At 38.5% G+C, this 25,830-nt stretch overlaps 1 protein-coding gene across 2 annotated transcripts in view; it reads right to left on the bottom strand.

Annotated features, from left to right (window-relative positions):
• Window positions 1-24,268, bottom strand: part of LOC124264545 — a 35,542-nt gene extending 11,274 nt beyond the window's left edge. Inside the window, exons 1-9 of one of the 2 annotated variants that reach the window (XM_046699290.1) lie at window positions 24,162-24,268; window positions 22,309-22,513; window positions 20,050-20,101; window positions 19,243-19,319; window positions 18,032-18,139; window positions 16,469-16,597; window positions 15,461-15,564; window positions 13,467-13,633; window positions 11,130-11,219 (exon numbers count right to left, since the gene is read on the bottom strand). In XM_046699290.1, the coding sequence (XP_046555246.1) occupies window positions 11,130-11,219; window positions 13,467-13,633; window positions 15,461-15,564; window positions 16,469-16,597; window positions 18,032-18,139; window positions 19,243-19,319; window positions 20,050-20,101; window positions 22,309-22,513; window positions 24,162-24,164 (935 nt within the window). In that variant the 5' untranslated portion in view covers window positions 24,165-24,268. The other variant, XM_046699292.1, reaches the window with a different exon arrangement.
• Window positions 24,269-25,830: the final 1,562 nt, after the last annotated feature.

Below are 25,830 nucleotides of genomic sequence, written 5' to 3'. Positions count from 1 at the left end.
TGCAAGATGTATTTCGTACTACATTTCTGAAAACCATACAATATTTCTTCACCAAATTTGGTTCATTGAAAGGTCTAGTGTTGAACCAGTTCCTTTTCATAGTTTCTCATTCTTTAAACTATTATATTTTTTAGATTCATAGAACAAGTTTCATATATATATTCATGACAGATATTTACAATTTTGAGAAAATATTGTCCTCTCTCGCTCACTTTTAAAAAACCTTTTACCAGTAAAGCCTTCCCATTTGAAAGATAATCTTTATCAGATTCATTCTGCAATGAAATGGCTTGCTCTGAGAACCAAAGTCGATAGTTAAATTCCTGGCTCTCATCGCTGAAGGGGCTGAACAAGGACAGGTTGGTTCGAGTCAGGAGACTTGTGTCTCCAACATCGATGTCTCATTGGGCTCGCACTATCAAACTGGCATTAGTCTGTAGCAGTACAAGCAGTCACACTAACTCATGCATGGACATTCCTATATAAGTGCAATGACCTTTGAATGTGACATTAAACTTTTTATTTCACATCAACTGCAAGATAGATCCAGGTTATTATGAGAAAGGCAAGTATTGATGTAGCAGTGTTGAGACGCTTAGAACATCCATCACAGAGGTCGCTCAATATCTCCCCATCTTTGTTTTTATGGTAGATAGTTGCCCTGGTTCAGTCCTTGACTCATAATGGTTGAAATATGTGGCACATGTTACAATTTTTAACTTTTAATTCCTGTTAGAGACTAATTAGAACCAAATGTTCAAAACAGAAGTTTCTCCAAATACCATAGAAACATTTCGATTCCAACACATTGAAGAAAGAGTTGAATTAGGGATTACAACTTGGGTTGTTGCATCACAGATGCTAGTACCGTTATCAAGCATTACCGTAGTGATTCCATTCACAATTGGTCTTTAGAAACTCATGCTTGTTGTAAGCAGGATGAGAAATGAAGTTTTCAGAAAAACTCTGAAAACTAGCTGGGGCCACCTGAAAACTAGCCGGGGCCAAATCGAGGCCAAATTATAATGGATTTAGACGATTCACAAAAATGGCCCTTGGCCTTATGAAATTCTCGAATTCAGCGGATCCGCTGAAAAATTCTCATCCCTCACAGTGGAAGAGGCAACTAACAGGATCATGAGGTCAGGCTCGCTGACTTGGTTGATGCATGTCATTGAATTTCAACTGTGTGGATCAATGCTCATGTCAATCACTGGATTGTCTGGTCTATACGTTTATTTACAGATCACTGTCATATAAAAAATTACCGGATGCACTGTCAAACAACAAACAAATCTGTGGGTGTGATTGGTATGCTGGAGAATATGAAGAAACATAATTGTCCATTTTCTCCACCTGGTCTGTGACATGTTGGAAAAAATGAATAAAACATGTCATTGTGTTAAATTATGATATGTAGTTTATTTACAAAAAATACAATGGAAATGTCACAGTAAGCACAAACAGGTTTGTAAACATTGGACGGAAGAGAATATCTAATCAATATAACAAACATGAGGGTCATATTTAGGGCAATGATCTCATAATCTCATAACACATGAACTTGACATGATGACCCTGAAGTGTCAGGTGGAACCCTGGGAAATAAACCTGGTGGACCCTGGACAATAAACCTGAAGTCTCCGTGTGGGAACCCTGGGAAATAAACCTGAAGTCTCAGGTGGAACCCTGGGAAATAAACCTGAAGTCTCAGGTGGAACCCTGGGAAATAAACCTGAAGTCTCTCAGGTGGAACCCTGGGAAATAAACCTGGTGGAACCCTGGGAAATAAACTGAAGCCTCGTGGAACCCTGGGAAATAAACCTGAAGTCTCAGGTGGAACCCTGGGAAATACACCTGGTGGAACCCTGGGAAATAAACCTGAAGTCTCAGGTGGAACCCTGGGAAATACACCTGGTGGAACCCTGGGAAATAAACCTGAAGTCACCCGTGGAACCCTGGGAAATACACCTGGTGGAACCCTGGGAAATAAACCTATAGTCTCAGGTGGAACCCTGGGAAATAAACCTGAAGTCTCAGGAACTGATGGATCTGAGATCTTGAAGGTAAATAGACCTGAAGACTCCGGGCAAAATGGACCTGGTGTCTCCTGAACTTGGAGAGATGGACCCTGAAGTGTCAGCAGGTATCCAGGAAGTTTCAGGCAGGGTTACCAGAAAGGCATTTCCAAGTCCTAATTTGGAAGTTTTATGTTCTTCGTTGTTCGGAGGGGATGCAAGGGAAAGCACCCAAAGTCATTGTTCAGCTTACTTAACATTTGTAACAAGAAGTTTTTAAGTGAATGGGTATACTACAGTATAACTTCAGTTAGTATGTCTACACTAGGCAATACTTGAATGGTGCCGGCATCGGGCTAGCCTGTCAAAGTGGAAATGATACAAATTCACCCGTGCACTTCATTCTTCTACAAACATTTCTAGTTTGTCAACAGGGCTGTTCAACAAAGCCACACTGTCAAACTCTGATGACTTAAGATAAGCTTACAACAATCATTGTGAAACAGTAATGACAGAAATATCACGCGACTTTGATAGGCAACTCATCAATCTGAAACAATGAAATATATTCAACATTTTTATATGTTTCTATTGACAACACTTCTTCAATAACTGTTGATAAAATAGAAACCACAATCAGGAGAGACTGCAGTTATACCAAAACCACTTGATTCACTCATAATTTTACAGTTAATGTTCCTGATTCATATAACCAGCATCTTTGTGGACCAGCATTAAAATACCAACAAAAAGTGATAATCAAAATTTGGAGGCAGACGTTGCTGGACATGTTATGGCTCCTGTTGTTGCACAACAATGTTAACAATAGACAGCAGTCTTCCCTGTCACCAATTCTCAATTTTGCTATAAATTCGAATAAATATTTCAATATTTGCTAATAAACTGAATACAACTGAGAGAAAAATGTAAAAAGAGTCAAAAGTGATTTTACTAGCTAAAGTAAGTATATGTTTAAGCCGCTTTTAGCAATATTCCAGCAATATCACAGAAGGGGACACCAGAAATGGACTTCACATATTGTACCCATCAAACCCGGTTTTTCAGCGTGATGAGCTACAACTTTAGCCACAAGGCTACAATAGTGCCACTCAGATTAGCTACAATCTCTAAGGACTACAAAACACTTTTCCAGTAGTCCTCGAGTTTCTGAAAAATAAAATTTCTAAGCCAATGGTCAGATATACAAACACCATGTGGTATAGACAACATATACAAAAAAATTCAACATCACGTAATCTGCATAGATATACACCTAATATGTTAAAATGCTTTAAAATACTGTTTATTTCCATGGTAATGAGGCCAAACAATTATACTTTTTACTTATCCTCAACCACAATGTCTGATGAAGAATTTTGTTTATTTTGTCTGTGTGCTGAAACCTGAGACCATTTAATTTTCTCTTATTTCCTTGAACAATTATAAAATGCAAACAAATAACAAGCACAAATATTGCCAGTGAGGATCTTGCCCAGGACCTGACTGCATCTTAAATTATATACTGTCAAAACCTCTGTGTTCAAGTTGAAGGGACCAAAATGATTCAATTATCCGAGTTTGAACACAAATGCACAAAGGAATAAAGGAATATGCTAGGACCAACCTTTTACTTTGAGACAAGCGTGACGTTTGACACTTCAATGTTTGACACAATAGTGTTTGACTATACAGAAGAAATGGATTGTGTTAGTCTCTCTCACAGTCCCTGAACCACATTATTTCCCCTACTGCCAAGCCCTCCCTCTCTGCAATGCTAAAGCCCTAACTGAAGCAAGCCTGGATTTCAATCTCCCAACTCACTGGAGCTCCTTTTCAATTTAAATGGATTTATTTGTTACTGTCAAAATGCTATATATTCAAGGACTAAGCGTTAGTCTAGGCTTGTGTCGACAAGGTGTGACAGTATATTGTACACAGCCAGGTTTACAGCTATTCGATACTTGCTACACATCAACTTGTCCTGTACTTTACAGAAACATTAAAACAATGACTCTGAACTTGCAATGATTATAACTGACAATTTCCAACACCATGCAAATACATCGTAAATCATACTTCATCTAGCCATGTTGATGTATTACTTATGATATGACTAGATCTTTTTAAAATCATCAAAACATGATGTGTTACAAAAGTAAAATATACTTGAACTTCTAATAAGCATTTTTTTCCCATAACAATATGCACATCACTGATGCTTGCACCTTTTGATGTATTTCACTTGCTGTATGTTTGTAGTCCTTTACAAAATTTGGAACTATTTGATTTAAATATACACGCATATGTATCTACCTAAATTGTAACCTTGAATTAATAAATCTAACACTACCATGAAAGGCAAAATTCCATAATTTTCAAGTTTGACCAAAAGGAACCAAAAGAAACACCAAAATCATAAAATGAATGAAATATTCCTTATGCTTTCAAAGTATTAACAAATACTAAAAGCAATAAAAAAACACAAAAAATGAAAGTAACTAATGACGTTTTAAAATAATAATTGCAATAACATTGTATGTGACCAAAGGTGAATACCGTATACCGGGACATTTTCAAGGTATTAAAATTTTGAGGTTTGAGACCCCCAGAGCTTTCGAGGTGATTTAAATTTCGAGGTTTGGGGGCCTAAAATATATAAATATTTTAGACAATTTTAATTTCGCGGTTAGAAGAAAGTGGCCAGAAACATGACTTACCGGATTAATACTCACTGAGCTATCGGCAAAACACCTAGTAGCCAGTGATAACTGCCGTCTGACTGTTACGTCACTGAACGTTAAGATTAGTTGTAGACAGGCATTAAAGAGTTAATGCGCATGTCAGGAAGTCATTGGTTGCCAGCAGTTGAAATGCTTATCGATAGGAAATCTAACCCAAAGGTTTGAAGTTCGGAAAAATTCATGGATATAATATTTTCAGGTTGCGCTTCTAACCTCGAAAACCTCAAAATTAGATACCCTCGAAAATTTCCTCGCATACGTACATGCACTTTATACAGTGTTTCATAGGTGAATACACGCACTTTATACAGTGTTTACATAAACCTGACCCAACCAAACAACTTTCTTCCACATTTAATATAATATTCAGCTACACATATCAGATAATATTATTTTCAAATGATCCAAATGAATTAGCCAATATCAGTAAAGGATAAAACCAGAGAAACATGTGTCCTAAGTTAGAGATTCTGTTTTTCACCAAACAGGCTTAAAACTTGTGACAACTAGTCAGTGACTGAGACATAACTGGGATTGTCACACTGTTGTATATTACTCAAGAGATACTAAGGGACACTTTCTATGTAATCATTCCTATGGTTAATCTGCCATTGCACGATCCTTAACTAATTTTGAGTAGTATATATAGATTCTGTCAGGTTGAGGTGGAGAAGCAGGCAACAATTTATACCATACACAGATAAAGGGTAGTCATTACTCAACATGAATCTACCCATAGGATGATATGGTCTTGTAACTGTGAAACTTCTGTCTCCCTTTGGGCATCTTGTATACTCCCTGGGAGTTGAGAATAGTACTTGAGTGCACACTGGATCAATGACTGTGGTAATAATGATAGAGCTTTGAGCGCACACCTTGCATATGGGAAGCTACTGCAATATGTAAACCCACAGTATTTTTATGTTTACTGAGTTACTGGTTACACAGATGGTAATATTCCAAACAAACTTTGCATATCATGCATAAACCATGAGTCAGACAGATAGATTAAAAACAATCGCAAATAATGTAAAATAATAAAATGAGCAAATATTCTCATTTAACACATTATGCATTAACATATTGCTGAACACAACAGTTTTAACATGAGCATAATAACGTATTGAAATTACTTAAAAGGATTGGGAATCTTAAACATCAACAATTTCAATTTGCATGTAATGAAATAACATTAATAAAACAACAAATAAATTAAATCATTTTCAAATTATGATTATAAACATCAAAATAAATAATAAATCACTTACAAAATGTCCTCATTATTTTGGAAACGCCCTGGACACATATCTCAAAGTGATGTTTGGCGCTACATTTGTGACTGGTGGAACAGAGCATTGGGATGCAACCTACTGGGATTTGTCTACATCATTTCAGAATGAGTGAGTATGTCTTTAGTTTCACACCACTTTCAGCAATATCACGGCAAGGGACACCAGAAATAGGCTTCACACATTGTGCCCATGTGGGGAATCAAACCCAGGCCTTCAGCATGATGAGCTTAATCGCTTTAACCATTAGGGCTACCCCAATCGCCCAGAGATGTTCAGAGGCTGATATGTGGGACCAAGTTTGCAGAAAATGTCTGTAAATATAACCAAACTTGAAACACAAAATGTTTGAATTTTGCACAGATGACAAGTATATCATTGCCAACATGACCAACAGAGAAGACACTTGCATCAATTTAACATTGCATCAGTCATAACCCAACAAGAATACTTTGTTTTTCTTTATTTTAGTGAATGTGAATGCAAAAATAGAATATCTCTGAATTTAAAAAAATAACTAATAAATCCCAGTTGTGAACAAACTGATGAATTTTACCCAATTTTCCTTGAGAATCACCAGAAGATGTCTTCATTGTACTCATGCAGGGACTCAAACTTAAGTCTTCGGTGTGACAAGTGGACGATTAACCACTAGGCTCCCACCCCCTCGTGATTGCGATAGTTTGTAAGGTAATCTAGATCCTGCAGTGATCCGTCAGGTTATTGCCAAACTTTGTAACACGACTTTGAAGCAGCATAAACATGCTTCAGTAAAATGGGCTGCATTGTCAGACATCAATTTGTGATGTGTCAATATGTCAGTCAAAAATATATGCATCAGGTAACAGTACAATCTCATTATTTCCTAAAATAACAAACGCCTTTATCACAGCTTGAAACAAACATAAAACAAACAAACATATTACGCTGAGAAACAAATCAGCTGTTTCAGGATATTATCGTTGCTGTAGCTATTTGACAAACAAGATGAAGATCTATATAATGTAAGTAATATCAGTTATAAATAAGCCATTTGTGTTAAAAAATGATTAAAACAAATAAAACAAAAACGACAAAAATCAGCTGATTAGCTAGGACAGCTAATTTCACAATGTCTAGTTCCCCATTTAATGATTGTGTCACCTGTTTGGGAGAGTAGCATCTATTAAAAGTAGAACCATTGTACTCGACACTGATACTAATGCACAGACATATTTTAATATAAAATTGCATTGCCGGACCACATTTAAGAGTGGATTTGAACAAATATAACAAACAAATAATTATGAAGCTCACTGAAAACATTTGAAAACAAAAATGTCATTTGAACATAAAATCGTTCATCGTGAATAAATTAAGTACCTAATACTTGCATGTCAGTATTTCTTTTGATGTATTGCTATACAAAAAAACACAGATTAAAATGCATTCGGTACATTCTGTTTGAGACAAATACAATGTAAAGTCAATGCTGCCTTTACACATTACGAATGGGTCGATTCAATGAATTTTGATACGCGACGCCAAAAGACGGAATGAGCGTAAAACCATTGCAATTGGTGTTAGCACTCCATGAAGAATGTCGATCACAGGTTGTGACAGGTGGCGACACCCGTCAAGATGTTCCAGAAGAAACAACGATTGGTTGGAGGATGAGGCTGAAGGTGAGAGAGAAAAGTGGCTTCAGTAGGGAGTCCCTAACACCAGTCAGTAGACCAATGATGATTGGCTGAACCACATGGTGGAAGACAAATTTCAGCTTCTAATGATGAAAATGATGAATATTCCAGTGACAAGTCGTAATCCTCCAAATACTTCCTGCCACAGGCGTGTTACAACTCTCTCTGCTCTGGAATACACAAAACCATTGCCATTATTAATGGGATATCAGGCGCCGTACAACTCGCTCTGGAATACACAAACCATTGCCATTATTAATGGGATATCAGGCGTGACAACTCTCTCTGCTCTGGAATACACAAAACCATTGCCACTGATTATGGGATATCAGGCGTCGACAACTCTCTGCTCTGGAATACACAAAACCATTGCCATTATTAATGGGATATCAGGCCGTCATAACAACTCTTCGCTCTGGAATACACAAAACCATTGCCATTATTAATGGGATATCAGGCCGCATTAACTGCTCTGAATACACAAAACCATTGCCATTATTAATGGGATATCAGGCGTCGTACAACTCTCTCTCTCTGAATACACAAAACCATTGCCACTGATTATGGGATATCAGGCCGCATAACTCACTTTGCTCTGAATACACAAAACCATTGCCATTATTAATGGGATATCAGGCGTCAGACAACTCTCTCTGCTCTGAATACACAAAACCATTGCCACTGATTATGGGATATCAGGCCGTATTACAACTCTCTCTGCTCTGGAATACACAAAACCATTGCCATTATTAATGGGATATCAGGCTACCGTGACAACTCTCTCTGCTCTGGAATACACAAAACCATTGCCATTATTAATGGGATATCAGGCGTCAGACAACTCTCTGCTCTGAATACACAAAACCATTGCCACTGATTATGGGATATCAGGCTGTATACAACTCTCTGCTCTGGAATACACAAAACCATTGCCATTATTAATGGGATATCAGGCGTCAGGACAACTCTCTCTGCTCTGGAATACACAAAACCATTGCCATTATTAATGGATATCAGGCGTCGTACAACTCACTCTCTGCTCTGAATACACAAAACCATTGCCACTGATTATGGGATATCAGGCCGTCAGACAACTCCTCACTTTGCTCTGAATACATTGAAACCATTGCCACTGATTATGGATATCAGGCTTCTTATACAACTCTGTCTTCTCTGGAATACACAAAAACCACTGCCACTGATTATGGATATAAGGCGTGACAACCTCTCTTCTGCTCTGAATAATAATAATAAAACCATTGGCATTATTAATGCAATATCAGGCTTCATACAACTCTCTCTGCCCTGAATACACAAACCATTGCCATTTGTTTGAGACAAGTACAGTGTAAAGTCAATGCTGCCTTTACACATTGCGAATCAGTCAATTTGATGAACTTTTATGAATAATGGGATAACAGGTGTCATGCAAGTCTCTCTGCTCTGGAATACACAAAACCATTGCCATTATTAATGGGATAACTCTTACTAACACATTTAGCATTATGGAGTCTGGATATAATGGTTTTGTCTGGACTTTAAATCTAAAGTCTGGACTTTGGTGCAGAGGTCAGCATGAGTTATGTCCCTTGGTCACTGATCGGGATGCTTGTGCAGGATGTTGTCATATATTTTCCAAGGAATTGTTTACATTCACCAGACAATTGTTGGTTTTCTTGTTGCATAAGATACAAAATATGGCTAACAGACATGTTGTTTAGAATGGTTAACAGATCAGGTAACATCATGTACAAGTCTTTTCAGTCATGTCACCTAAGACTTGCAACTGAGTGAGTGAGTGAGTTTACGTCGCTTTTAGCAATATTCCAGCAATGTCACAGCGGGGAACACCAGAAATGGGCTTCACACACTGTACCCATGTGGGGAATCGAACCCGGGTCTTCAGCATGATGAGCGAATGCTTTAACCACTAGGCTACCCCACTGCCCCGACTTGCAACTGAAAGGATGACATATTATGAGAGCCCTTTTGGTCCACTGGAAATGTCAACTTTAATACTGAAAAGTTATAATTCAGTTCACTGAGAACATTCTTTCACTTGCATGCTTCACACATCTGCATGATCAAGAACAGAAGGAACATTTCTTAAGAAATCACTGCTGCTTACCCATGTTCAAAATATCAGAGAATAAGCAATGAACACCTCTAACATGAGCACTTTGACTCATTTCAACCACATAAAACATAAACATCCCAGGGTGGAATTCATTGTGGTAATGAAAAATAATATGTGGGTCACAATGACCTGCTACGATCACCATGAGATGGTCATAACTAGTCAAACATGGTAATTCAGACATAACCACTACGTAATGTCATCACAAAAGGTTTTGGCCAACATACTTTAAAAGTGACCTTTACTGTGACCTTGAACTTTCATGACGATTACTCATGACCTTTCAGGATCTCTGCTTTGTTAGGAACATGTAACAATTTCATCAACCTCAGAATATCCTTTTGTAGTATGACCAGAATATGACCTTAAGCTTGACCTTGACATGATTAGTTAATGTGTCAAAATATAACACCAGGGTTATCAACAAGATACACATGATAAAACATCCCTGTGATGTCCAAAGACCACATGGTTTCTGAAAAGTGTCCTGATGATCAAATCTAGACAAAACCAATTTTCTTCCTAGTGGCAATTGGTTAGGGCTGCCTAAGCTGCTCTTGTCTTAGTACAAGTGAGAAGCATTGCATCTATAGTCTGTTTGCAGTGAAAACGTACCGATTGCGATTGCGAATCCTCATAATTTTACCTTGTCAACTGAACATTTAAATCTCAGAATTTTATTCAACTTGGGATAAAAGTTGTTGAACAAATGATCATAGTTTAATCAAATCGCTATGATTGGTTTGTATTACAAGGGGGTTTACACATTAAATGAAACACTGAGAAAAAGCAGGGTTGGTCTAAGTTAACGCTCATCACGTACCGCACATTATGCATTTGTTTTACTGTTCCAACTACTGCGCTTACCCCCTTGTAATACAAACCAATAATAGTGATTTGAAACTATGATCGTTTGTTAAACAACTTTTATCCTAAGTTGAATAAAATTTTGAGATATATACTTTCAACTGGCAAGGTAAAATTATGACGATTCGCAATCTGAAGTTCACTTTATTTGATTTACTTTTTTGCTTAAAGTGAAATTCGTTGGTACGTTTTCACTGAAAACAAACTATAGTCGGTTTCAGAGGTAGCACAAGCGAGTGAGTGAGTGAATTTAGTTTTACGCCACTTTTAGCAATATTCCAGCAATATCGCAGCAGGGGACACCAGATATGGGCTCCACACATTGTACCCTTGTGGGGAATCGAACCCCATGGTCCTGGTAGCACAAGCACTTATTCATGTCATGTTTATGTACTTACTTGTCAGCCACACCAGGCATGATGGCTGCATCCTCGGTGTCAGGCACTTCGTACATCTTCATGTTGCACGGGTGGAAGTGGTATAACATCCTACAACACAACAACCCATACTACAATATCTGTCAACACATGTCACACTACAACATCCTACAACACAAGCCATACTACAACATCCTACAACACAACAACCCATACTACAACATCCTACAACCCAACATGTCACACTACAACATCCTACAACACAACAACCCATACTACAACATCCTACAACACAACATGTCACACTACAACATCATACAACACATCACACTACAACATCCTACAACACAACCCATACTACAATATCTGTCAACACAACATGTCAAACTACAACATCCTACAACACAACAACCCATACTAAAACATCTGTCAACACAACATGTCACACTACAACTTCCTACAACACAACAACCCATACTACAACATCCTACAACACAACACGCCACACTACAACATCCCACAACACAACAACCCATACTAAAACATCTGTCAACACAACATGTCACACTACAACTTCCTACAACACAACCCATACTACATCTGTCAACACAACATGTCACACTACAACATCCTGCAACACAACAACCCATACTACAACATCTGTCAACACAACATGTCACACTACAACTTCCTACAACACAACCCATACTACATCTGTCAACACAACATGTCACACTACAACATCCTGCAACACAACAACCCATACTACAACATCCTACAACACATGTCACACTACAACATCCTACAACACAACAACCCATACTACAACATCCTACAACACAACATGTCACACTACAACATCCTACAACACAACAACCCATACTACAACATCCTACAACACAACATGTCACACTACAACATCATACAACACATCACACTACAACATCCTACAACACAACCCATACTACAATATCTGTCAACACAACATGTCAAACTACAACATCCTACAACACAACAACCCATACTAAAACATCTGTCAACACAACATGTCACACTACAACATCCTACAACACAACAACCCATACTACAACATCCTACAACACAACACGTCACACTACAACATCCCACAACACAACAACCCATACTAAAACATCTGTCAACACAACATGTCACACTACAACTTCCTACAACACAACCCATACTACATCTGTCAACACATGTCACACTACAACATCCTGCAACACAACAACCCATACTACAACATCTGTCAACACAACATGTCACACTACAACTTCCTACAACACAACCCATACTACATCTGTCAACACAACATGTCACACTACAACATCCTGCAACACAACAACCTATACTACAACATCCTACAACACAAACATGTCACACTACAACATCATACAACACAACAACCCCATACTACAACATCCTACAACACAACACGTCACACTACAACATCCCACAACACAACAACCCATACTAAAACATCTGTCAACACAACATGTCACACTACAACTTCCTACAACACAACCCATACTACATCTGTCAACACAACATGTCACACTACAACATCCTGCAACACAACAACCCATACTACAACATCCTACAACACAACATGTCACACTACAACATCCTACAACACAACAACCCATACTACAACATCCTACAACACAACATGTCACACTACAACATCCTACAACACAACAACCCATACTACAACATCCTACAACACAACCCATACTACAACATCCTACAATGCATGTCACACTACAACATCCTACAACACATGTCACACTACAACATCTGTCAACACAACATGTCACACTAAAACATTAAAAAATTACAATGTGTTTGATGATCGTTGTATGCCAACACACTCAGCAATATTACAGCTGAAAGATGATGACCAGCAAATTAATCAAATCTGGACCAGAAAACTCTGTGGTTGATATTGTGACCAACGATCCATTCGTTCACATCCAAAATATCCATACACCAAGCATGAGCAATGATCCATATGGTCTCCTCTGAAAGGTTGCTCGGGACCAATTTAGAATCCTCACTGAGTGCATTCATAATATTTTACTGATAACAAATACAGTAAATTATGGTATAATGAACTGACGACTATATCAATGTATCTTTTGTCGTAGCCAGTTGCTGTATATTTTAGCCAAAATACATCTAACGATTGACTGTTTGTCTTTTAACGTTGCACTCAGCTAATATTCCAGTTATATGGTGGCAGTCTGTAAATAATTCTATGCAATTAAACCAACTAATATCAGAGGTCCCTTTAAGTTTGTTACAACGGTAATACTGTAAATTAATTGAGAGGAAGCTGACCTTGCTCCCTCCTCGTCATGGAAGACCACAGGAAGAAGGTCAGGGTTATCCAGATGTTTGTCGCCTGGCATGTTCACCAGGACGTCACGAGCGCTGTATGGTGACATGACTTCTCGTCGTGTCACGTCTTCATAGGGAACATCTTGCTCATAAGGCTGGTCATATTGCTGGAAGATAGGCGACATTTCAAAATGAGTGTTTCCTGTTTCTGGAGTCAGGATTTTTGGAAGCCACTGAAAATGATTAAGTCACATAATTCTAAAAGTAAAAGAAATTCCCAGGGGGCGGTGTGTGTGGGGGGTGGGTTGTTGTTTGTTTTTTCACAGTTCAACTTCACCCGTTTTCACGGGAGTTTCAATCATTTAATAAACTTTCAGACTTTCAGGACAAGGGGTGGGGATGGGGTGCACACCCTTGCATCCCCCCTCTGGATCTACCTATGAATCCTACCTGAAAATATTCTTGCATTTAAGTTCAGTTACGGCATATCACTATTGCTTAAGTACAAAAATACAACGCCCCAATAATGTCACCTATCAATGAAGCCAGATAATGGGGACTTGATAATGAAATTTCACAAAGAAATCTGATGATGAAACCTTAAAATGAAACTTAATAATGAAACTTAATCATTACATCTGATAAAGAAGCCTGGTAATCAAACCTGAAATGGCACATTTTGTCACATCAAACCTCCCTTAATGACTAAATCTTTGAAGGGCATTTAGAAGTGGAATGCATAAGAAGAGCAATATTTTTGGGTGTCAACTTCTTTATTGTGGATAAAGAATCGTGTTTGTATTATATCCCACCACATCTATTACAATGTTGTTTAAGTGTATCACTGGCCTCATGTTTGTTTTACATATTTATTTCCTCAACATTGTTAAAGACTGTTATACATGTTTTCTTTGCAGTGCCTCATGTATGTATATATATCTCCCTCCATACTCCCTACCATCCACCTGATGAAGGAGCAAGTATACACCCCGAAACATCGTGTTATTGGCAATAAAGAAGTAGACATCCAAAAATCTTCCTTTTCTTATGCTGTGTTAACAACTTCCCACCTGTGTCAAGCACTAAATGCATTAAGGACATAATTAAGACTACCAATATCAAGCACTAAAGAGACCGTTCATAATTTATGGCTAGGGGGTGATGCTGATTTAGGGAAGGGGGGTTTGCTTTGATATTAAGGTGTTTTATAGTTGGTGTTAAAATTAAGGATTTTAGTATCGTGATACGTATCATATCGCCACCCTTATATCGGGATTCGTATTGTATCGCAGCTTCAGTGAACAATGCTTTGGCAATATATCGGCACGAGTAAAATGTTATCATCATGATGTATCGTATCGCAGGTTGTATGCCAATACCAGCACTAATGTACTAGGGGGTCAGCAATTTTGTACATAGAAATATTTAAAAAATATGCTTAACAATTATGGGAAGGGAAGGGTCATTGATTTTGTACATGACATGCAGGGCGGGGTCACTTACTTTGTACATAGATTTTAGGGGGGGCCATTCACATTGTACATGCTTCTCCATGAAAATCATCATTATCCACACACACACACCATCCCACCCCACCCCCACCATAAAATATGAACGGTCCCTGAATGCATTAAGGACATAATTAAGACTACCAATATCAAGCACTAAATGCATTACGGACATAATTAAGACTACCAGTATCAAGCACTAAATGCATTACGGACATAATCAAGACTACCAGTATCAAGCACTAAATGCATTAAGGACATAATTAAGACTACCAGTATCAGGCACTAAATGCATTAAGGACATAATTAAGACTACCAGTATCAAACACTAAATGCATTAAGGACATATAATTAAGACTACCAGTATCAAGCACTAAATGCATTAAGGACATATAATTAAGACTACCAGTATCAGGCACTAAATGCATTAAGGACATAATTAAGACTACCGGTACCAATATCAAACACACCCATATCAAGAACTACCTGTGCCAGTTGTCTCCCTTGACTCCGGCCACTGCTATAGGCTTGGTTGCCTCTCATGTTGTCTGACCTGCTGGTGGGGAGATCTGTGGCCTGGGACCTGTCCGCTACAAAAAATCAACAATTCTATTTAACTTGTGAGTTACATTTGTTTCTTATGAAACATTTCAGAACTTTTTAATGTATACTAGTATTCAACTGTTACTTCTTCACTATGTTTGTTCTGCAGTATTGAAAGTGGTAATACCCTCATCTGTTATTTGACTGACTGACTGACTGACTGACTGACTGAGTTTGGTTTTGTAGCAATATTCCAGCAACATCAACCCCAGAAATGGGCTTCACACATTGTGCCCATGTATTCGAGCGACGCGACGAGCCAACGCTTTTGTAAACAACCATTAGCCTACTCACCTGTTCATCTGTTATTTGAATGTACACATATAGAAATGTTGTGTCACAACCTGACGACATGTAAACTGAACTAATACTAAACTAAATGCACAGGAGAACCACATTTTGGGGGGACATAAAGAAAAACAAAATGATGTTTTGAATTTAATTTACATCGAAAAACAGTATGCTCCACTTCTCTCCTTAATACTACCAAACTAAAACATTTTCTAAATCTATGTTATGCAGAAAATTATGTCTCCTACACGACATGAATACAAGAAATTTGTGACCTTCTAGTCATCCTGCCACGGCGTATTTACATAGTCACACTATATTGTACAGTATGCCTATCCTACATGTATTTACTGAGTATCACTTCAAATATTCATACTGTCCTACAAAATGTAACATACAACTGCAATATCCAATAACATTTCAATCTGTACCCAAGAGAAAAGAAAGTGATAAATAAAACCCCTAAACCTTTTAGTTACATCATGCTATGTCACTATAACACTGTATCTATCTGTAACATATTCACTTCCTGTAGCATGATGAAACCTCTGTGTAACATGATGATTGATTCACCAGGATATATGCTGCTGTGTGTCTCACCATCTCTCTGCTCTTTCTTCCCCCGATTTCTCTCCTCTGTCTCCCGTTTCTTCTCCTTCTTCAATGTGGCGTTCAGGTCTCGCAACGTCCTCTCTTCGGCGTCAGAGTCATCCCACGATCCCACGCCACCTGCATAAAATGGACAATCTCAGCTCTACTTCTCTCTCTGGGCCCCGTTTCACAAAGCTCTCGTAAGCCTAAGCTTGTAACTTTTCTCGTAGCCCAAGATCTGTAACATTGACTTTTCTCATTGGCTGAGCATTTGTGAAACGGGGCCCTCCTATACTGTAACATTGACTGGGGAGAAATCAACATGCTTTCCGGATAGATGAGGAAAGAACATCATAGCGCCACGAGAGCTTTGTGAAACGGGGCCCTGGACCATAGCTACATTTAACAACTAGATCCAGGGCGAAATCAACATGCTGGTCCCGGATGTACAGACGAGGAAAGAACATCATAGCGCTACAAGAGCTTTGTGAAACGGGGCCCTGGACCATAGCTACATTTAACAACTAGATCCAGGGCGAAATCAACATGCTGGTCCCGGATGTACAGACGAGGAAAGAACATCAGCAAGATGCTCATTTAACAAAAACATGTCTGTGTCACTGATTTGGTTTGACAGATATTACCTTCTGTCAACCCAGAAACTATGCCATCCGAAACCAGATTTCCTGTCATCTGCACCAACATTCAAAATGGCCAAGCCCTTGTTAAACAGAGAGATTGAAAGTGCCACTGATAAAAAGTTTCATGGAGTGTAAAAATTGCCATGCCCATGCTAAACTGTGAGATTGAACATGCCACTGATAAATAGTTTGATGGGGTACAAAATTAGGTTTTGAATCATTTGAGTTGGTCAAATTAATTGCATTTTCCATTAAATGTATCATGGTGAATGTTATTTGCATCAGTTTAGGTGTACTGCCAGGGGACTGTGAACATATTCTTCCATGCCATTTCAATATTTATTGTGCCATGGCACACGAATACAGGGGTGGAAATAACTTTAAAATTGCTAGTGTACTCCGGTACAGTGGCAAATGTAAAATCACTTGCCCTGATAATTTTTCCACTATACCGGCCGTTTTCTTGTTGATTTTTTAAATAAACAACATAATTAACATTGGAATATCAACTGGACACCGGTACAGTGTGATATACAAACTTGCTTGCCCAACAGAAAAAAACACTGGACTCGGGCGTCGGCAATGGGTTATTTCAACTGTTAGGACATAGCATCCATTTCAGTAATCAAATAATAACAGAACAATATTTATGCTTGCAAAATGTGTGCATAATATGTTATTTCGGAAATATATAAATATATCTTTTAACCTGATCACAAGGCATCTGTAAATGCCATTATTTTAAGCATTTGGCATTGTTCAGAATGTCCTAGATTTACAGACATTCAGACAGTCCAAAACACATACACATAAAGAATACAGTTCTCAACTCGAACTGAGGCTGTTAAGAGATGTTGGTACCATGCATCCCCTCACACACAAGTAGGTGAGTTTCGGTTGTGTCGCCACACCATTAAACAAAGACACTGACCTCCCTGCCCTGCTGGGTTGACCTGTTGTGGAGCTGGAGCGACATCATAGGTGTTGCCCTTCCTGCCCCGACCTGGCCGCTGACCTATGTCTTCCTGTCTACCCTCATCTGTACAACACAAGGACAAGTGGTCAGCTCATGTTTGTTGACCACTGTCTCAGAGTTTCCTTATTTCTTCCTGTATTTCCCATGACCTGCCAACCCTGACATTCCCATGTGAAGCAAGAAAATGTTTCCTTATCCCAGTTTTCCCACCACTTTGGAAATATATATTCTTGAACTTGCACACACATAAAATATCCATGTCAGTTAGATCGTTCTTCATCTATATCTAATATAAAATTGTTTCTCATGCAAAATTACTTGATCTCCACATAAATTAATTCAAAGCCTATGGCCTAGAGATCAAAATTTTATAACTGCATAAAATATGCTATACAATCAGTGAAATATATTTTCATATAGTGAGTGAGTGAGTATGGTTTTACGCCGCTTTTAGCAAGAATGCAGCAATATCACGGCAGGGGACACCAGAAATAGGCTTCACACATTGTACCCATGTGGGGAATCGAACCCAGGTCTCCAGCATGATGAGCAGACACCTTAACCATTAGGCTACCCAACCGCCCCCACAAAAATATAGATGGCCTTGGAAACATGGGAGTTTTGTGAGGAACATCCTTGATCACCCCGTGAATAATAACTTCATGGTACGGCAATAAACCAGTTACCATGGTTACTGACATGTGAAACTGATGTGTGATATCTACCCTCAAGTGACCCCTTGAAGTCATAAGGTGGGTTGTTTGTGACAGTAACCATGGTTACTGACATGTGAAACTGATGTGTGATATCTACCCTCAAGTGACCCCTTGAAGTCATAAAGGTGGGTTGTTTGTGACAGTTACAATGGTTACTGACATGTGAAACTGACGTGTGATATCTACCTTTAAGTGACCCCTTGAAGTCATAAAGTGGGTTGTTTGTGACAGTTACCATGGTTACTGACATGTGAAACTGACGTGTGATATCTACCTTCAAGTGCCCCCTTGAAGTCATAACGTGGGTTGTTTGTGACAGTAACCATGGTTACTGACATGTGAAACTGATGTGTGATATCTACCTTCAAGTGCCCCCTTGAAGTCATAAGGTGGGTTGTTTGTGACAGTTACCAAGGTTACTGACATGTGAAACTAACATGTGACATCTACCTTCAAGTGCCCCCTTGAAGTCATAAGGCGGGTTGTCTGGGTGGTGAGACTGGATCAGAGGTGAGGTGTCGGCTGGACTGCCACACAAAGACAGGTGAAAAATTGTACAAAATACTGGCACAGAACTAATATTCATCACAAAAATATCACAAGCACTACACAAATCACATGCAAAGCATTCATGGTAGTCAAGAACTTTTATACATTACCATGACTAATAATGAAAACAGTAGCCTAGGCCTTGTGGTGAATTATAATTGCTGGTAGCAGCTTTTTGTATCTGGAAAACTTTACTGTTACTAGCTGATTTACAAACTGGCTATTAAAATATTATTATATTTGTTGTAAAAACATGATGGTTGTAAGGATCAGAGTGAGGCTACTTCAAAAGTGTAAATATCAGGCCCAGCTGTTAAAACCTAAAACTTAAAATATGAACCATTGGAATTTGTTTCACCTTTACTAATTATATGGGCCAGTGCATCCATAAACAATTATAAACCAATAAAAAACATAATTTTATTGGCACTACATTATTTTAAAGTTCACCTCATAATCACAAGGATGTTTCTTACATTAACCATTTTAACTCATAATCAAAACTTGAAAATCCTAAAAGAGTTCTACCACAAGATGGGTAGCCTACTGACTGACTGACTGAGTTTGGTTTTACGCCGCTTTCAGCAATATTCCAGCAACATCACGGCGGGGGACACCTCAGTAGGGTGCAAATTCAAATCTTTTACCACTAGACAACAACAGTGAAGTGCTGACAGATAAAGAATATGTATTTGAAATACAACCTACTTTCTTTGTTTGGGGATTATGTTTGAATTCCGTTGGCCTGTCTCTCCATTATCTGAAAATATACACACAAGCATCAATATACATCAAACAGGGAGACGATGTGTATGTCGCTAACTTAGCATCACATGTTCCATAGAGAGTAATTGTAGCTTAAATCACTATCCAGTCTTTCCACCACAACATTGGATGGTGGAGGATTTTCTATATTTTGTCCAACAAAAGACTGATCGAGGAATCATACTAATGTTAGATAGAATTGAATCATAAACTCCGAGCTACAGATAACATTTTGGGTCATTGAGTAATGTACTCAATTGGGTATCCTAATTTTCCTTTGAGTAACCAAATACATTGTACCCACCTCACTCAAACTCAATTGGGTATTTTGCCTTTTCTATTAATTGTAAAAATATAATAAAGTTTAAATGTTGGTTTACGTGTTTGTTATTTATATTTGATCTGTAATATGACAAACGATCAGAAAACTGCAAGTTGCCAAGTCCAGGTGCTGAAACAGAACCTCTCAATATACCTTAGTTATTTTATCTATTTTGTGTGTACGCATGTAAGATCAAATTTATTGAGTATTTACAAAAATTGAAGCGTACGTGTACGCAATACACTTAATAGGAATTGAGTTTTCACATAAATATTTGCGTAATTTATGCAGATACGCAGCTTATCTGTACCTCTGTAAACTTTACAACTTACAGAACATAATTGTCATCCTTTGTCATCACTTTAGAAGAAATACAAAACTGTGAAATCAATGAGCAAGAAACCTGTGTATGTACAACTGGTAATAACCATCATGCTTAGGGGGGGTTACGGGACGCTTTAAAGGCGACTAACGGGATCGGATGGTCAGGCTTGCTGACTTGGTTGACACATGTCATCATATCCCAATTGTGTAGATCGATGTTCATGTTGTCATCACTGGATTGTCTGGTCCAGACTCGATTATTTACAGACCGCCGCCATATAGCTGGAATATTGCTTAGTGCGGCATAAAACTAAACTCTCACATTCACACCTGATCATGTTGGTTTCATTGTAACTGAATTAATTAGGGTCAAGCACTTCACTAAGTACCAAAAGGAAACTCGTCTCACATTCAAGAGACGGTAATTCATTTCACACTCACCTTATGTCTCTGACTGAGATGGATGCACACAAATACTATCACTTAAACCCTTCAAACAAATAGGTAAATATCTGAATTTCTGTATTTTATGTCTCCAAACATTTTATAACAAGTGAGGCTTGTTCAATGCCACTAAAAAGTAATTCAGTTACTGTATTTCCTTTATAAGATAACTTCCTGTATTTCACTGACCTGTGCCTGCTAGAGGCCAGCATGTATATAGGGGTCCAAAATCTAGTCTGATATATGCTGGCACTGTGACAACTCTTTATCATTATGAAATACCAATTCTACAGTGATACCACAGACTCTTACTGAGTACTGGTAACTATGATCATACAAATGCTATATTCACAGGAAGGGGGTCATTATCAACAACCAACATATCACAGTATTAGACAGCCATCATCTAATACTAATAGAGGCCCAACATGAATGTTTTTAAATGGGCACATGACCCAGCATCACGCAGTGGCAGGCGCAGGCATCTGATAGAGGAAATATAATATAACTTTATGTGTAAGCTGGATGTTAGTGAGTGAGTGAGTATGGTTTACTCTGATTCAGCTAAATTCCAGCAATAATAATAATAATGCTAATTTTTGTGCCTAGACTCCAACACAATGCTGCTCTCTGGCGTTACATTATTACCCTGATGGAATTGTACTTTCAAAGCCGCTACTAAGCGCGAATAGGTCCGTACCTCTTCTCAAGTACCCATTTTGAACAGCTGGGTGGACTGAGTGCAATGTGGACGAAGTGCCTTGCCCAGGGACACAACACAGTATGAGACCCAGGTCACAAATTTTAATGTCTCCATCGGGATTCGAACCCGGGCCTTTGGCGTGAGAGGCCAGTATGCTAACCACTACACCACGGTGCCCCACCAATATCATGGCGGGTAACACCAGAAATGGGCTTCACACATTGTACCCATGTGGGGAATCGAACTCGGGTCCTTGGCATGACGAGCGAACACTTTAACTACTAGGCTACCCCACCGCCCCAGCTTGATGTTAAAAAAAGGCAGAAGCGATGCTGGTCCTGGATGTGAAGGTGACCATGCCACCTCAGATGACGAGGCCACACATCAAGGAATGAATATATAATGTTACCATTCACTTGCTTCCCCGCGGACCTTTCCTTGGGTTTGGGTCTGGCTTCACTCATCTCAGACTTGTCTTCTTCATCCTGTTGGGCAGTGTGATACGGGGATCGGAGGGGCACTTTCTTCTGTTGCCGTGGTGATGTGAAATCCAGAGTGCTTTCATCGTCCCAGTCAGAACCAGAATCACTGGCAACAGTTTGACTTCTGTCAGCCTGAAAGAATCACAATCAAGGTTGACATAAATACTCAGCATAAGTCTCTGAATATATAGAATTTTGGTACAAACATTTTATTCCTTTTAAAATGAAAATGAGCCCAAGAGATATGGGAAATCCTGTACCTGAGAAAATCTAGACTAGCTTCATTTAGGGATTTAACATTTGCAGAAAGGGTTGAGTGGAAGGAAGGGAAATAATGTGGTTCAGGGACTGTGAGACAGACTAACTCAACATGTGTTTACAGGTGAAAGTGATGGGTTTTGTACAGGGACAATTGTTGAAATATACAAAATAATTTGATGAAATCAGTACACCATTTTTACAAATTGTCACAAAAAATATTACTTCTACATGTAGGATTCATACATGGATATATCAATCTATCACTGGCAACCACATCGACATACTTTCAATAATTGTCAAAAAAAATATTTCTACATTTTGTAAAGACTTCAACATGTTCAAATGACTGAATAAAGAATATCACACAGAAATTAACAAACTCTTTGCAATGTCCACTGAACATTTGTCTCTGAACAGTTCCTGACCTAAGCAAAAGAGATCTTTATAAACTTCTGCCTGGGGCCCTTGTCATAACTGTAATGTAAAAATAAACAATTCAGGGCCATACCACTGCAGGACACAAGAGACCCAATTCATTTTGAACATTTATAACTATTAAAAAAAAGTCGTATTAGTTAATCAAATGCAACTTTACAATTTCCTATCGACTTCTGCAACCCACTCTTATCCAATCATTGTGGTGAATCATTGAATGACAAGATCCTGTGGTGATGTATGCTACTTTGGTTGATGCATGTGATCATATCCCAATTGTGTCAAGCAATATTATGGTGTCAGCCACTGAACTGTCTATTCCTGACTCAATTATATTACAAATTGCCAGAAAAAAGATGGAATATTGCTGAGTGTAGCATTAAACAACACACATTTCCTGTCTGAATACATGACATATTTTATGGTTAACAACTTCTTTTAAATAACTTAACAATGGTTAACTAAATCTTTATGACAATGTTTCAGAGCTAATACTTGCATCCATCACCTCATGAAGGACCAAAAATTGGTTCTGAAACGTCATGATAAAGAATAAAAAGAAGTTGTTATCCATAAAAGGTGTCATGTATTCATGTTCGTCCAACATCTAAATGCCTTTCAAGAACAGCATTTCCTGTCATTAATTTATGTTATAAATGTTTATTATTACCAAAAACTGTTATCAGTAACTGTTCCAAGCCACCAATAATGATAAACAGGATAATGAAAGTTTTTGTTGGAGAGGATGGAATTACTCCAACGTACTAAGATCCACAAACATGAAGGATATCATCTCAATCTCTGCTACAAAGTCTTATCATGCATCACCTTTCCTACATTGACCCAATCACGCAATAAGATTGAAAACCATGTAACTGAGAAATATTGCCTTTGTTAAGCTGCAGATATTTGTAACACAATGCACTAGATTTCTAAATCCCGAAAACATTTGACATAATCTACTCTAGCCGTCACAGCGATAAGGCTAAAGATCTGACATGATTTATACAATCAAGGAAGCACAAGTTATCAAACACGAAGAAATGTCTCATTTTTCACAGACGGGATGACATATTACGCTCACCATTATGGAACAACGAATCAATATTCCTTAACGCAGAGAAGTTGCGTAAAACATGTGCCCACAAGAGATGCAACAAGGAATTTCCGAAACCAAGGCAAATACGTAAACTTCCGGTTTGGCATGCGCACTTCCAACTAATAATTTCGAAGCGGTCATACAATCTTCCCCGAGAGACATTCCAATGGATACATTACTGTATTCGACACCAGCATGGCAATGCGCTTAATATCTGTTTGAATATGCAATTTCTTTTATCAGCGTGCATCTGTTTATGACACACAGGAGACAAAACGCTGCGGTTATTTACTGTACTGTTGCTCAAAATTAGTGTCCCCACAAAAAATGTTTTTTAGATAAAACAGTACATTCATTTCCTGCAAACTCATTTGAATTACATGTGCGGCTATTTCATGATATCACAATGATATACGAGAATTTTGTTATCATAATTTACAGAGTAAGTGTATTTTGTTTCATTAGCCTTTATGGAAGAAGGGTGAAATTCTTAAAAATTACCTTGCCAAAGATTGTCAGTTAAATGTTTGTTGAAAACCAGTCACAACATATGTAGTTACATATTTGTTTTAAGCGTCAAGCATAATCTGTCTTCCAGACCCGGGAGTGAAATGGAAAAATAACCTGTGTCCAACACAGACTGGAAGGGTCGAGAGTATTTCAGCTCTGGGCTGAAATTGAGCATTGGTCTGGGCTCTCTTTGGATTATTATTTTATAAGTTAGATATATACTTTTAGATATTTAACTTTATTTCTGTAACCAAATGTTAGTTAATGTACTGGCCCAATGAGATACGATGCTGCAGTTTAACATGGATGCTCCACTCTGATTCAGAGCTAGCCAGGCCTTGTTTTTGTTTGTTTGTTGTTTTTAACGCCGCACTCAGCAATATTCTAGTTATAATGCGGCGGTCTGTAAAAAATCGAGTCTGGGCCAGACAATCCAGTGATCAACAGCATGAGCATCGATCTACGCACTTGATATATGTCAACCAAGTCAGCGAGTCTGACCACCCGATCCCGTAAGTGGCCCCTTACGACAAGCATGGGTTACTTAAGATCAATTCTGACCCGGATCTTAACGGGTGCCTTGCTTGGTAAGAAGATAGAGATATGAGGCGTCATCTGTCCAAACTGCAGCAGGCCGCACGGACACACGCACCCACTTTCATGCACATGCAATAAACGTGAACGTGACGTTGAATCCCATTTTACTATCCTCAGCATAGTTATCAGGTATCAAACATCAAGATTCCAGGGGGGCGGTGGACCAGGCCAGTGGTTAAAGGGTTCGGCCGTCACGCCGAAGGCCCAGGTTCGATACCCCTCGAGGGTACAATCTGTGAGCCAATTTCTGGTGTCCCCCGTCGAGATATTACTGGCTATATCGCTCAGATAAGAATAGGCTCTCAGCAACAAACCGATACACCTGTATCCAATACATCACCAGTACCCAATACATCACCAGTACCCAATACATCACCTGTATCCAATACATCACCAGTACCCAATACATCACCTGTATCCAGTGCATCACCTAGTATCCAATACATCACCTGTATCCAATACATCACCAGTACCCAATACATCACCTGTATCCAGTACATCACCAGTACCCAATACATCACCACCTGTATCACCAGTACCCAATACA

Source organism: Haliotis rubra, unplaced genomic scaffold, assembly GCF_003918875.1.
Source record: "Haliotis rubra isolate DU_JTF1 unplaced genomic scaffold, ASM391887v1 Scf93, whole genome shotgun sequence".
In the NCBI taxonomy this organism is placed as follows: Eukaryota; Metazoa; Mollusca; class Gastropoda; order Lepetellida; family Haliotidae; genus Haliotis; species Haliotis rubra.
This window is presented reverse-complemented; position numbering and strand designations above follow the sequence as displayed.